The sequence below is a fragment of the Carlito syrichta genome, unplaced genomic scaffold, assembly GCF_000164805.1.
Source record: "Carlito syrichta isolate Samal-C Ts95f unplaced genomic scaffold, Tarsius_syrichta-2.0.1 Scaffold305720, whole genome shotgun sequence".
Lineage (NCBI taxonomy): Eukaryota > Metazoa > Chordata > Mammalia > Primates > Tarsiidae > Carlito > Carlito syrichta.
The window spans coordinates 465,694-479,141 of NW_007249816.1; the positions used below are offsets into that span (position 1 = coordinate 465,694).

General features: G+C 37.0%; 1 protein-coding gene across 1 annotated transcript in view; it reads right to left on the reverse strand.

The window, feature by feature from the left end:
• EIF3H (eukaryotic translation initiation factor 3 subunit H) overlaps nucleotides 1-13,448 on the reverse strand; it is a 90,254-nt gene that overhangs the window by 54,926 nt on the left and 21,880 nt on the right. The window contains exon 2 of the mRNA XM_008062480.2: nucleotides 8,872-9,028. Within this exon, the coding sequence (XP_008060671.1) occupies nucleotides 8,872-9,028 (157 nt within the window). The remainder of the gene's footprint in view (nucleotides 1-8,871; nucleotides 9,029-13,448) is intronic.

Here is a 13,448-nt window from a genome sequence, read left to right on the forward strand (position 1 = left end):
TGAGAATAGGTGAGCGTGGAAGTCACAGCAACTTGGGGACGCTGGCACTAGCTGGACGGCTGCTGCAGCTGTCACTGAGCCCTTCAGGGCTATCAGCATGCCACATGTCCAGAGGCGCAGCAGGGCCTGCTGCAGACACCACCAGCACGGCTGCTGCTGTGAGGTTAGCACCTGCCACCAAAGCATGTTCCTACTAGGTTGCCACCTACCCAATTCTATAGTAACAGAAACAAGGTAAACACTGGAATAATCTTAGCCCTTTTGCCAGTCAAGCAGGGCAAAAGGGCTGTGTGTCTATTAAAAGACAGTGTCCACAGGTCAAATGGTAGAGGGCAAAATGGGTGCCTGTGCATGAGGGCATGGGGGTATAGGCAGGGCTGTACCGCAAACCTACACCGTTATAGTACTAGTTAAGTCAAAATAGATACTGCCTTTATTTTCAACTCTTATCAGAAACATCTGAAATGTACTGAAATGTAAAAATTACTGATTAAAAAAAACAGTGAACAATATTCATGGCAGAGAAGTGATAAAGGTATGAAACCCCAACTCTGCAACTGGTAACAGGCAAGAAATGAAGAATCACCTCAAGCAGATAAAAGCTTCAAAACTATGAAAGCCTCCCCTAGAGACAGAGGATTACAGGGGACACAGAACATACCACAAGCATGACTAGATACCACCCTTTCAGCACGGAGGGCAGTTTGGAAAACTCAGCACTAGCACCAAAACATCAGATCTCATTATAATTAACTACCAATCTGTGAAACCTGCAGATCAGGTAACATATTTAATTGGGGGAATGAAACTGAGTGATGCTTCTGCTCCTGGGCAAGACAGGAAGCAAGCAGCGACTTGCTGGTTGGGACAATTTTTGGAAAAACAGAAAGAGCAAGGATCTTCGATCATATGCTCTACCTGTGACTTTTTGACATTTTAATCAGTACTAAAATAGATTGTTTTAAATGACTATTGCCTTTAAGTTTAGTAATAAATTCAAGTATCCACCCAAAGTTGTTGTGGGTCAAAAGAAAGACAGCTTTTATTTAATTAAAATTTAAACCACTGGGGACAGTAATTTAAGGATTACATTTTTAGACTTGGGAAACGTAGGAATTTTAAATACTATTTAAGTACTGTATCCACCTGTAATTTTTAAATCTTACAGTATTACTTTAAGTCTGCACAGAATTTGAACAGGTTTTCCTTGGCTTCTTTCCAAACCATAGCACTTATGCGTTGGACCGGGGAGAGTACAGTGTAAAGCATTCTAATTTCTTTAAGCAGAAAAACCTTTTTACTTTACCTTCACCACATTTCCAATGGTGCAACCTCCCATGCACATGAGCTTCTCATTAAAATAATAATTTAAAAAAACTAAATTTTAACACATGAAGTAAAGGCAGAAATAGTTTTCAAGCTTATAAAGTGAAGTTGGACTCTGTTCCTGCTCTTGTATTTAGAATCCAGAGACACCAAAACTGGAAGAACAAAAAAGGCATAAAAACACAGGAATTGATACTTCATATTTGAATTTTATTTCTTGTATTCTAATCACTTGACTAAACCAAAAACTAAACATATAAATTTAGGTCTAAGTTACCAAGTCTCAACTCACAAACCATAGGCTTTTGAGTGACCAGAAAAATTTGAGCAGTAACCTAAATGTCATTGCCCTGAATATTTAGCAGTAAATCATCAAACATGAACACCTTAACATTTTCAAAATACTACATTAGTAACTCCCAAAAAAAAAAAAGGAGTCCTTGAGGAGTTGTATCGTAATTAATGTACAGATTCTCTAGCTATCGACTTACACAATGTTTCTAAAATAAAGTATTTGTTAAATATTTAAACAGAGTTAACTGCAATTTGGCCCCAAGGTTCCATAAACATGACCCTAACATCACTGCCAGGACGACTTTTGTATATTAAAATAAACGTCAAAACCAACTTCTGTACCTGAGCACTAAAGCAACAGCAATATTTAAAAGGTATTTGCAAGGAATAGAATTATCTCTGAACAATAAATATGACAAATCAAGTATATACATTAGTTTGTTCTTTATTTCCAGAGATGCCTGTATTACTGATGAAAGCCCAAGATAGGAAGAACTGCAACACACAAGACATAATAACGTCCTTAACAATTACTTAAAACTCCTAAGGGCATCTATCTCCAAAATCAAACCTCACTTCTCCTGCAAAGTAATCCCCCAGAAGGAATCAGTAGCTGACATCTGAGTGTTTCCATCATTTTGTCCTTCCTTACTCTAGACTTCTATACATTGTTTCACTTTTTTTTAACTTACTTACATTTTTTAAATTTACACACTTTTAAATTTATATATTTAAGGCAGTAACCAGGATTTGATGTCTTTGTAACTTTTCTATCACCTATCCAATGTAATCTGCTGGATAAATGCTGAAATGAATTAATGTGAACAAAGTTTTTTCCTGAGATACCTGAAACATTTTATCAAACCTCCACACTTATTGATTTGAAGTTACTTGGTAAACATGATCCTATTTCTCCAATAAGTTCCAAAATGTACTCCAAAACTGTCTACATATTATATCTAGTATTTCCACCAAGAAAAACTTTCTTTTAAAAATGCAACAAAAGAAACAGAAGTTTTAAAAAATGAATCTGTTGGACAGATCACAATGACCACTGACTAAACAGAGAGTGGATAAGACAAAATAATGAATAAACACATGACTTTTCACAAAATGTTCCCATCTGACTAAAAAAAATAGAAGAAGCTTTCCCTGTCCTGACTCAACTCTTCCCTGAACTCAAAAGCAATTCTAAGGCGAAAGAGCAATCCCAGTGGGGCTGTAGCAGGAGAATGAGGAGAAGGGATAGAGGCTAAGAAGGCGAGTGATTGAGCAGATTCCCCCTGACACGAACCGGCTACCCATGGAGAGCACTGCAATAACACAACTCAACGACTCGCTCTCCCACACTCAGGGACACTAAAGCAACATCTATACTGTGGAAAGTTACTCTAAATGCATCATGTTTTTATTACATTTTTGTCGATTCATACTTTAGCCTTTGAAAGGAAGGTCCTTCAACACTGCTTTTCTTTTAAAAACTTAAAATAATTATGTAGGTCAGTCTATACTAGTATTTCTTACTCTGATACCAACTCGAGTAATAAAAAAAAAGTAATTTTCCAGCAATAACGTTCTCCTACTGAAAATGAACCAAGGAAAGCTAAAAGCTATGTGTTGTGTGTATGACATCAGTGTATCTCGTCACTGTAGCGTCATACCTGATGACACATCACTGCCTGGGTGAAGCATCATGTCAGTCTCCAGCTGTGCTTCCATAGTGCAATACAGTCTTCATGCTTCCTTTTCAAAGAAACTGATTTTAGAGACCAAGGATCATTCTTTGTGACTAGCAAGCAAAACAAAAAAATTTGTCCACTCCAAATATAAGAATTACAGATTTGGCTCTGATGCAGAATACAGTAAGCTTCTCATATCACCTGCAATACTAAACGAATTTAGTCTGCTGAAAAACAAGACAGTGAGTTATTGAATCTATGTTTAATTCAGTGCGCTTTATGACATATTTAAGGAATTCAGTTGTATAAAATAGTATCTGAATCTTATCAGATGAAAATGTTTTTCCCTTTCAGCAAGCCTCAGGTTGCATGTCTGAGAACACAAATTAGTCTCCAGTTCTCCTAAGCTTGATAATAGTGCCCCCTAATGGGGATTTTAATATGAGTTTTTCTACTCACTTTTTAAAAAAAACATATTCTCTAATATGAGCAAGTTATCTCTCTTTCAAGTAGAAGATAAATTCTGTAAAATAAAAGTTTATTGGCAGGCACAGTAGCTCAAACCCGCAATACTAGTACTTTGGGAAGCCGAGGCAGAAAGATAGTTTGAGGCCAGGAGTTCAAGACCAGGCTAAGAAACATGGCAAGATCTTGTCTCTACAAAAAATATAAAAAGTCGAGTGTAGTGGCACGTACAGGTAGTCCTAGCTACTCAGGAGGCTGACGTGAAAGGATCACCTAAACCCAGGAGGCGAGGCTGCAGTGAGTTGTGACCGTGCCACCACACTCTAGCCTGAGCAACAAAGTAAGACTTCAACTCAAAAAAAAAAGCTATCAAGATTTAAACCACTCAAAGGAGAATTACCACGTGTATAAAAACAAACTATGAATTAACAGAGAGAAAGTAACTGTAGAAAACTCATACCACAATAATTTTCTAGGTTTTGAAGCATCCTATAATAAACATAATCCAGGGCAGCACAATGCAAAATTAATCTCATGAAGACATTATCCTTCTCACTGTTTCTAGAACTCAGTGAGCCATTAATACGTGCTAAATAAAAGATATCACAGTTAGAAAACACGGCTCAGGAGTGATTCAGCATCGCCCAGCTCCCACATACAGAGCAGAGATCTCACCCATGTTTCTTGGCTTCATACCATTACCTTGTACCCAGGCACAAGTCTGCAACATGGATTTAATGTCTTTCTTCCGTATTGCACACAGAACATTCCCCTAGATTTCAGAAACTTAATATATGCTTTTTTAGAAGAAAAAATGCACTAAAATTAAAGCAGAAGCTACCTATCCTGTTACTTCCTTCCTAGATGCACTATTGAGACAAACAGCCTTTTCATTTCAGTGCTTACAATAACTGCTGGACTCAGTCAGTATAGGGGTAATATTTAGAAGAAATAAACCACAAACTCAAAATCACCAATGTATGATAAAAAGATTCACTGACTTATTCTTTAACCTTACAAGAAAGGAAGAACAATAAGGAGTAAGAGAAATATAAATCGCAGGTGGCCAAACTTTCTTAAAGGGCCAGATAGCAAATTCTTTAGGCACAGGACCCACAGTCTCTGCCAACAATTCCACTGTGTCACTGGAGAGGGAATGCAACCACATAAAGTACAGAAACCAACAAGCACAGCAGTCTCTTTCCATGGGTCATAATTTGCCAACCTCTGATTTAAAACACTGACATTTCACTTTTGGACCACAGATTAAAAATCCACTCTCCACATGAGGCACCAAAACAAACAAACAAAACAACCCCTCCTCGCTTCCAAAAAAAAACTCTAAGCAACTCATAATAGATAATCATCAAAATTATGAACTATTTGGCATCTTGCTTGCATAAGGTGGGTGGTAGGAAAAAAAAATTTTCCATGAATTAATATTAGTTCTAGATGGCATAAAATTTAAAAAGCAGTACACAAAGCAGTGGGCCTTTACCAGGACTTAAAATAATCAACATATAGGACTATTCTGTTCTGCATATATCACCCTATAATAAGAAATTTTAGTTTTTATCTAGGCTTGATTTTTAAAATTCTAATGGTGACTACATTCTAATGCCCATTAACACAGAATGAATGGGTTAGGTGAATGAACCTAAAATTCAAACCTAACACAGGAGGCTGCAAAGATATATAGGGTACTGTCTTAGGTTTTTCACATGTGTAAGAAACATGGCAATTCCTATTAGTTTCTACAGGTAAACCTAGAAAAACAAATTTATTTTACACAAAAAGTGCATTTCAGATACAGAATAATGACAGCTCACACTCAACACCCTAAATCTCTGGAATATACTTCCCTGGGAGTCTCAGAGTAACACTCTGGAATGGAAAGCCATGGTATTGGTATCTAGGCAGCCACAGGTTTCAATCCCTATATTACCTCTTGAACAAGTTACTTATCCCACTAGGCATCAGTTTCCTAATCTGGAAAATGAGACTGTAAGACCCTCAACTATGCAGAGTAACAACTCATCATGGGCAATTTATACAGAGTACGCAGTACACAATGTCCAATTTATTATTTAATGCTAAACTGAAGGCTCTCCTTATCTCAGGGATGGTAAAACAGTTATAATGATCTTCTCAAGGTAGATATTAGTGAAATAACATACTGGTCAAGTAGTTCAGAATAAAAGAAGTTAGCTTTCAATGATTAAGACCTAGAATTAGTAATAAGTTTTGCTTTATCTACCATAATTGCAGTGAACATTATTTCTTCATATTCTGAACAAAGAATTTTATTTTTAAAATTAACTACGTAAGAAAACTGTGACAGTGTGAACTGTTCTGAGATAGATTCTACTCTTAGCTATGCCACCAACTCAGTAATCAAACAAATCACTCCAAGGAAACCTCTCAAGATCCTCACTTGTAAACCAAAGAAATTGTATTAACAATCCCTGGCCTTCCAGTGACAAAGTAGTGATCACTGAAATATAATTAAGCACCCCCAGATATGCTCGTGCATAGGGGAACAAAGATATCTTAATACTGCCAGAATGGACTACAGTTGTCAACCTTAGTTGTCAGAGGTAATTCAGATGAAATAGGAAGAGCACAGCCAGGAGGGAGGAAAAGGCTGTACAAAGATTTTTAAAAAGAGCAAGGGTCCTAGCACTCAGTTGCCTACAACCAAAGTAGAAACCTTTGTTTCTAGAGACATCACTTTAATGAAAAACCAACTTGCAGACAAAATGCAAGGTATTTAACCATAGCCCGAATACACTTTGTGTCTGTTATATTCAAGGTACTATGAAGATCTGAAAGCAAATGAAATAAGTAACATTTCATCAAAGTTAGAGTGATCAGTTAAAACTTATATAGAAAATGGCAAAAAGATCAACGTGGTGGTTCACACCTGTAATTCTAGCAGCTTGGGAGGCTGAAGCAGAAGGATTGCTTGAGTCTGGGAGTTCAAGACCAGCCTGGGCAATATAATAAGACCTTCTACAAAAAATAAAACAAAAAGTTAGCCAGGCATGGTAGCGCACATCTGTCGCTCCACCTACTCAAGAGGAGGACTGCTTGAGCTCAAGAGTTCGAGACTGCGTTGAGCTATGAGTGTGCCACTGAACTCCAGCCTGGGTGACAGAGTGACAGAGTGAGACCCTGTGAGAGAGAGAGAGAGAGAGAGAGAGAGAGAGAGAGAGAGAGAGAGAACTCCATCACATACAATGTCAAGTGATCTTCAACAGGAATGCCCAAAAATGCCAAGACCACTCAGTGGGAAAGGACTAGCTCTTCAAACAAAAGGTTCTAGGAAAACTGGATAGCCACAAACAAAAGAATGAAGTTAGACCCTTACCTTACACTATATATATGTAGTACAAAAATTAAATCATATGATTGTATATGCCAGGATTGTTTAGACCAGAAACATATAAAACCCCTAGAAGAAAACGGGAAAAGCTTCATGACACTGGATTTGGCAATGATTTGAATTGATACCAAGCACCAGCAAAAAACCAAAAATAGGCAAAGAGGGAGTATATCAAACTTTTAAACTCCTACACAACAAAGAAACAATCAACAAAGCGAAAAGAAACCTACAAAATAGAAGGAAACACATATTACAATCCTTACAGCTGATATGAGGTCAACATCCAGAATATATAAAGAACTCCTTCAACTCAACAGCAAAAAAAATCCAATTGTAAAATGAGCCAAGGACTTAAGCAGACATTTTTCTAAAGATATACAAATCAGCAACAAACATATGAAAAGATGCTCAACATCAAGTAATCATTGAGAAAGTGCAAATCAAAACCATAATGAGATATCACTTCGTAACTGTTAAAATGGACATTAAAACAGAAAATAAGTGTTGACAAGGATACTGAGAAACTAGAATCCTTGTGCACAGTCGGTGGGAAAGTAAAATGGTGCAGCTATTATAAAAAACAGTATCAAAGTTCCTCAACAAATTAAAAATAGAACTATCATATAATCCAGCAATACCACATATGGGTATATATCCAAAAGAAATTGAAAACAGGGTCTTGAAGAGATAATTTGCACACCCATGTTCCTGGCAGCATTATTCCCAACAGCCAAGAGATAAAAACAACCTGTAACCATGGATAGATGACAGTATAAAGAAAATGTGGCATACACACATAATGGAATGTTATTTTATTTTAGAAAAAAGAAATCCTGCTCTATGCTACAACATAGATGAATTTTGAGGACATTATGCTAAGTATAATAAGCCACTCACAAAAATAAATACCACATGATTCCACTTAGATGAGGTATTAAAAGCAGTCAAACTTTCAGAATCAGAAAGTAGAATGGTGGTTGCTGGGAGGTAAAGGAAGTAGAAAAGGGAATTATTTGTTCAATGGATAGAGAGCTTCAGTTTTGCAAGATGAAAGTTCTAGACATTTACTGTACAACATGCATAGCTAACATTACTGTTGTGTATACTTAAAAATGGTTAAGATGATCGATTTCATGTTATGTGTTTTTTACCACAATACAAAAAAGTTATACAAAAATGAAACTGTGAGAGTTCAAACAAGTGAGATGTGACATTCATCTAGATTTAATAAAATCTTTTAGATGTTGACTTCGGTCTTTCATGTGAGCTTTTAACTACTATCTCTCTTTGTTAACAAAACAATTATACCTGTAACACAAAAATAAGATGTTTCTCAAATGTTCAAAAAGTATCTTCTTTCTGAAGCAGAGGGCTGAACTCATATATTCTTGAACACAGATAGAAGAGAATGGATGGTGGACGCACACTGATGATCCGTGTCCTACACAATGTAAGTTTATCTGGCAAGCCCAATTTCATACTGGAAAAGTCAATATCAGCACAGTTCATATTCAAATCACTACAAATCAAAATCACAAACTAATGAAGTTTATGATAGAAATTCTCATTTTCAAGCATTTATGTAATTTTTCCAAAAAATAAGAAAATCAAGTGAATTAGGCTAGCCTGGCAGACTCCCATTAACATTCTCAAAAGTTATGGTAAGAACTGTATTACCCACTTGTATGCACTAGAAGGGACACTGGAGAGGAGCAATCTTACCTTCATCAAAGTCTGCATCATCCTCTGTGTGCTGCGGGAAAGGGAAGCAGTTGGTAATTTCAAGTCGATCTTCCACGACCAGGCCCAAGAGCACGCCTTGAACAACCTCAGTTCCTTGTCCTTCTTCTTGATAATGTTTGATTATCTTTAATACCACCTAAAAAATAAGCACAGAAGGGAGCTTAAAACCCAGTTTCTTATTTTATTTCTAATTTTAAAAACTATACTAGCAGGTTTGCAAAACTACAAAATTAAATAATAGAACTGAATAAATATCTTACAAATCATTTATTTTACCCTTAATAAATAATAAAGCTCACAAAATCTAAATGTGTATCTGAAACTCCAAGAGCGTGACTACATGTCAAAAATCTCCATGTCTGGTGTGTATGCCCCACAGTCTAGGCTCCCCAAGGTCTGGCATCTAGGAGTTCCTTCAACCAAATCAAACAGTACCCCTTTAACCTGAAGCCAGTATTGAAGGAGAGATCCTGTCCACAGGAAGAAAACTTTCTGACATCGATGGCAGAACCATCACTAGGACAGAGATAAAGATCTCATTGCCTGGACATTCAAAGGCAGAAGAACCCTCAGACACACTCTCAAGTTCCCTTTCTCAATAGACCGCCTCATCAGTCAGGGGATGCAACAGCGGAAACACGTATCCAACAGTAATCCAATAGGTCACAGAGAACAAAAGAGAATCTAGTCTCCAGTACCAACTAGTGCTCCTCAACCACAAGGAAACACTATATAACTGCTAATGAAATAGCCAGCACTGGCATTACTTTCTCCTTTTAGATTCCCATAAAGATAAAGAAGGTAACACTGTGCCTGGTTCGACAAGCAATAAATTTAAAAGTCCACAAAAATAACCGTTAATAATAATTCCTATAGCATGGGTTAACTGTAAAATGCTTTGTACAGTGCTTGGCACACAGTTCTTATTAACAGGAGACATATTTAACATAAGCCCACAGCCAGAAGACCTGGAAGACAACAGTCTAAGAAAATTCACAGAGGAAAAATAAATCTAACAACAAAATGACAATTTATCAGTATGTTATTGATTAGTGTTTCATTTAAAACTAATTGATAGAAACTAATTAGTGACTAGTAATAACAACAGGTTACAATTATTGAACATCATGTGCCAGGTAATCATCTAATTATTTTACATGTATTACACAGTCACAAAATTCTCATAACAACCTTAGGAGAAAGGTATTATTATATTCACTAAGAAAACCGAGGCAGAGAAAAATTAAGTAAATGGCTAATGGCCACACATCTAGAGCCAAGATTTAAAGCCCATTAAAGTCCAAAGCTTGTGTACATAATTTAATAGTCAGGCGACAATTTTCATATCAGTAACTCAATCGATAATTAAAATAATGAGTTAGTAATAGACCAGTGGTCCCCAGTCTTTTTGGCATCAGGAATCAGTTTCGTGGAAGACAATTCTTCCATGGGTAGGAGTGATGGTTTCAGGATAATTCTATATAATGAAATAATTCTACAATTCACCATAGAAAGAAAAAAAAGAGGCGTAGGTAGACGTGGTAAATAAAATAATGGGCAGGCCATCCATGGACTAAAATAAGTGTTAGATTCTGACTTAAAGCCTGCCACCAGATGCAGCTATGTACAACTGAAATATATTAACTCACTTGTCACTCACTGATAGGGTTTTGGTATGAGTCTACAAGCAACTGATTTATTATGCTGTGCAATCAAACCCCACTGCTAATGTTAATCTGTATTTACAGCTAAATACAGATTACAGCACATGATGTTCAATAATACAGCTGCTCCCCAGTGTTAGCCTCACCACCTCAGCTTCCCCTCAGATCATTAGGCATTAGATTCTCCTGAGAGAGTGCAACCTAGATCCACTACAATTCACAATAAGGTTCACATCACACTCCTATGAAAATCTAATGCCACTGCTGATCTGACAGAAGGTAGAGCTCAGGTGCTCATGCTAGTGATGGGGAATGGCTGTAAATACAAATGAAGCTTTGCATGTTAGCCCCGCCACTCATCTCCTGCTGTGGAGTCCAGTTCCTAAAGGCCACAGACCAGTGACCCAAGGGTTGGGGGCCCCTGTAATAGACAAAGACTCTGTACAACAAAGACTCTGTTATGAACAGACCCAAAAACCTTTACACCAGTAAGACAGAAAACTCCAAGCTGGGCTCGGTGGCTCAGCCTGTAATCCTGCGCCTTTGGGAGGCTGAGGTGAGTGGATTGTCTGAACCCACGGGTTCGAGACCCGCCTGGGCAGTGAGACCTCATCTCTACAATAAATTAAGAAATCAGCTGGGTGTGGTAGCGCATGCCTGTAGTTCCAGCTACTGGGAAGGCTGAGGTGGAAGGATCGCTGGAGCCCAGTAGGTCAAGGCTGCAGTGGCCGGGAGTGGCCACTGCACTCCAGTTTGAGCGACAGAGTGAGACTCCAACTTAAAAAAAAAAAAAAAAAAATAGAAAACTCCAAAGGACAGCAAGCAGCCAGCAGATAAAAGATCTCTATCCAGAAGAACATCAACTGGTAAGATTGCAGACCTTCCATACTATGAAATGAACACATATTTCTGGATAAAAGGCCTCTCTATTTCTTGAAAGGCACAAAAATGCTCTAAGAATCTTACAAGTATGGGTATGAGTTACAGCTCTAGCATTCATGAGCTATGACCCTGGGAAAGCTATTTAATCTTCCTAAGCCTTATATTCTAGTTTGTAAAATGAAGCTACTTCATAACATTACTGACAATATTAAATATAAAAAGTATAGAGTACTTTGCACATGGTCCACCATGTAATAAGTGTTCAATAAATGATCAGTACTATTGATTTTTGTCAAGAAAAAGAAAGCAAATCTACTTAACTCCTATTCAACCAGAATTCTCTATCAAAAATGTTTACACATGAATGACTAACAAAGGATAAACCAAACTGACGAAGAGTTATTACAAACACATCTACCAATTAATCTAGGTTATCTAGGTTCCTGTATACTCATCCCTGGTAATGCGATCACTAAACCACTACTGACATCAAAGTAAACGAGAGATGCTAAAGGACATGTACTTCATACAGATCGTTGGACAAATTCTAGAATTGATTCCTAAACCACTGATTCCTACATGTACAAAAAAGAATACTGATGACTAGGACCCAGCATAGTTTCACAAAGAAGCTGGGGGAAAACAACCTTATTATAATTCTGTTATAAAGAAAGCAGGAATTCAAAAGGCGTTAATATATTTTACAAACAAGTTATTAAAGTTCAAAATATCTTATACTGGAAAACATCTTAACTCTAAAAAAAGTAAATTATGATGGAATCAGTGAGGACAATGTGACCAAGCAGCACACCAAGCTTGAGATGCCTGCCAAAGAGGCCATGCAATGTTACACAGCATTAATAGAAGGAGAGTACCTCAACTAAGAGAATGATCATCATTTCATTCTTTTCAATATCACTGAACCGTTACTCACTTCTTTACAATGACCCCAGAGAAAATTTACCAGTAACAGTGCCCAATTAAGAAACGGGAAAAGCACAGTGGTGTGACTATCTGCTAAAGACAATCGACCTCGGTAAGAATACACAGAAGAGGGTACTTAAAAGAAAAAAAGCTTGAAGCCCTGTGACGAGAACCAGCTTACTCCGTCTAATCTAGGCAAGGGATACTCACAGAGCACTTTCCAGACAATGAAGGGTCATCGGGTACAGGGGATTAGTCACACTTTGAAGGTAAAATCTAGGATCACAGGTAATCGTTTCAGGAAATACTTCAATTTTAAGAATAAATTCTCTCTAGCACAGAAGGTTGTCCATACAGAAAGCATTTGGGAAAGACTTGATCGCTAAAACAATTTCCAACTTACTATTTATGATCTTGTAATTTTAATATAATATGATGAGATACTCAGAAAAAAAGGAGAACACTATTATTATCAAAACTAAGCTAGCTCATTCTTTATTTTGACATTTTGTGGTATTCCTATTTCCTACATACACACTAAAATCTCAATTCCTTAATTTAAAAAAATTAGTTAAAAAATTAGCTCCAAAAATACCTTTTGAGTAGAAGTCATTTATATATCATTAGATGTCAAAAGGAGTCATTTAGATGTCAAAGGCAAAGGAAATTCCTGACCAGAACTAAATAACATACATACCTTTGCTTTTCTATGTATATAACCAAAAATTTGCCATATATGCGTGTGTGTATATGTGTATAAAAGTTTCAAGATTAGAGGTGTTTTTCATAAGTGAGACAGAATCCATGTTCTCTCCTCACAAATAAAATCCAAGGAATGTTTCACTCACCACAGGTACTGACACATAATATTTAAAATATAATTACTGAAGGGATAAACGGCAAACATTGATCACTTATGCTATGTCACATACTCCACTAAAAGTCTTGCAAGCAATGACCCATGTAATCCTCACAACCACTCATGAAGTCAGATTATCTTCCCATTTCACCTAAGAAAACAGAAATAACTAACATGGAAGTGAGTCAGGGAGGGGTGATCTGACTTCTGAAGCCAAGGCACTTTAA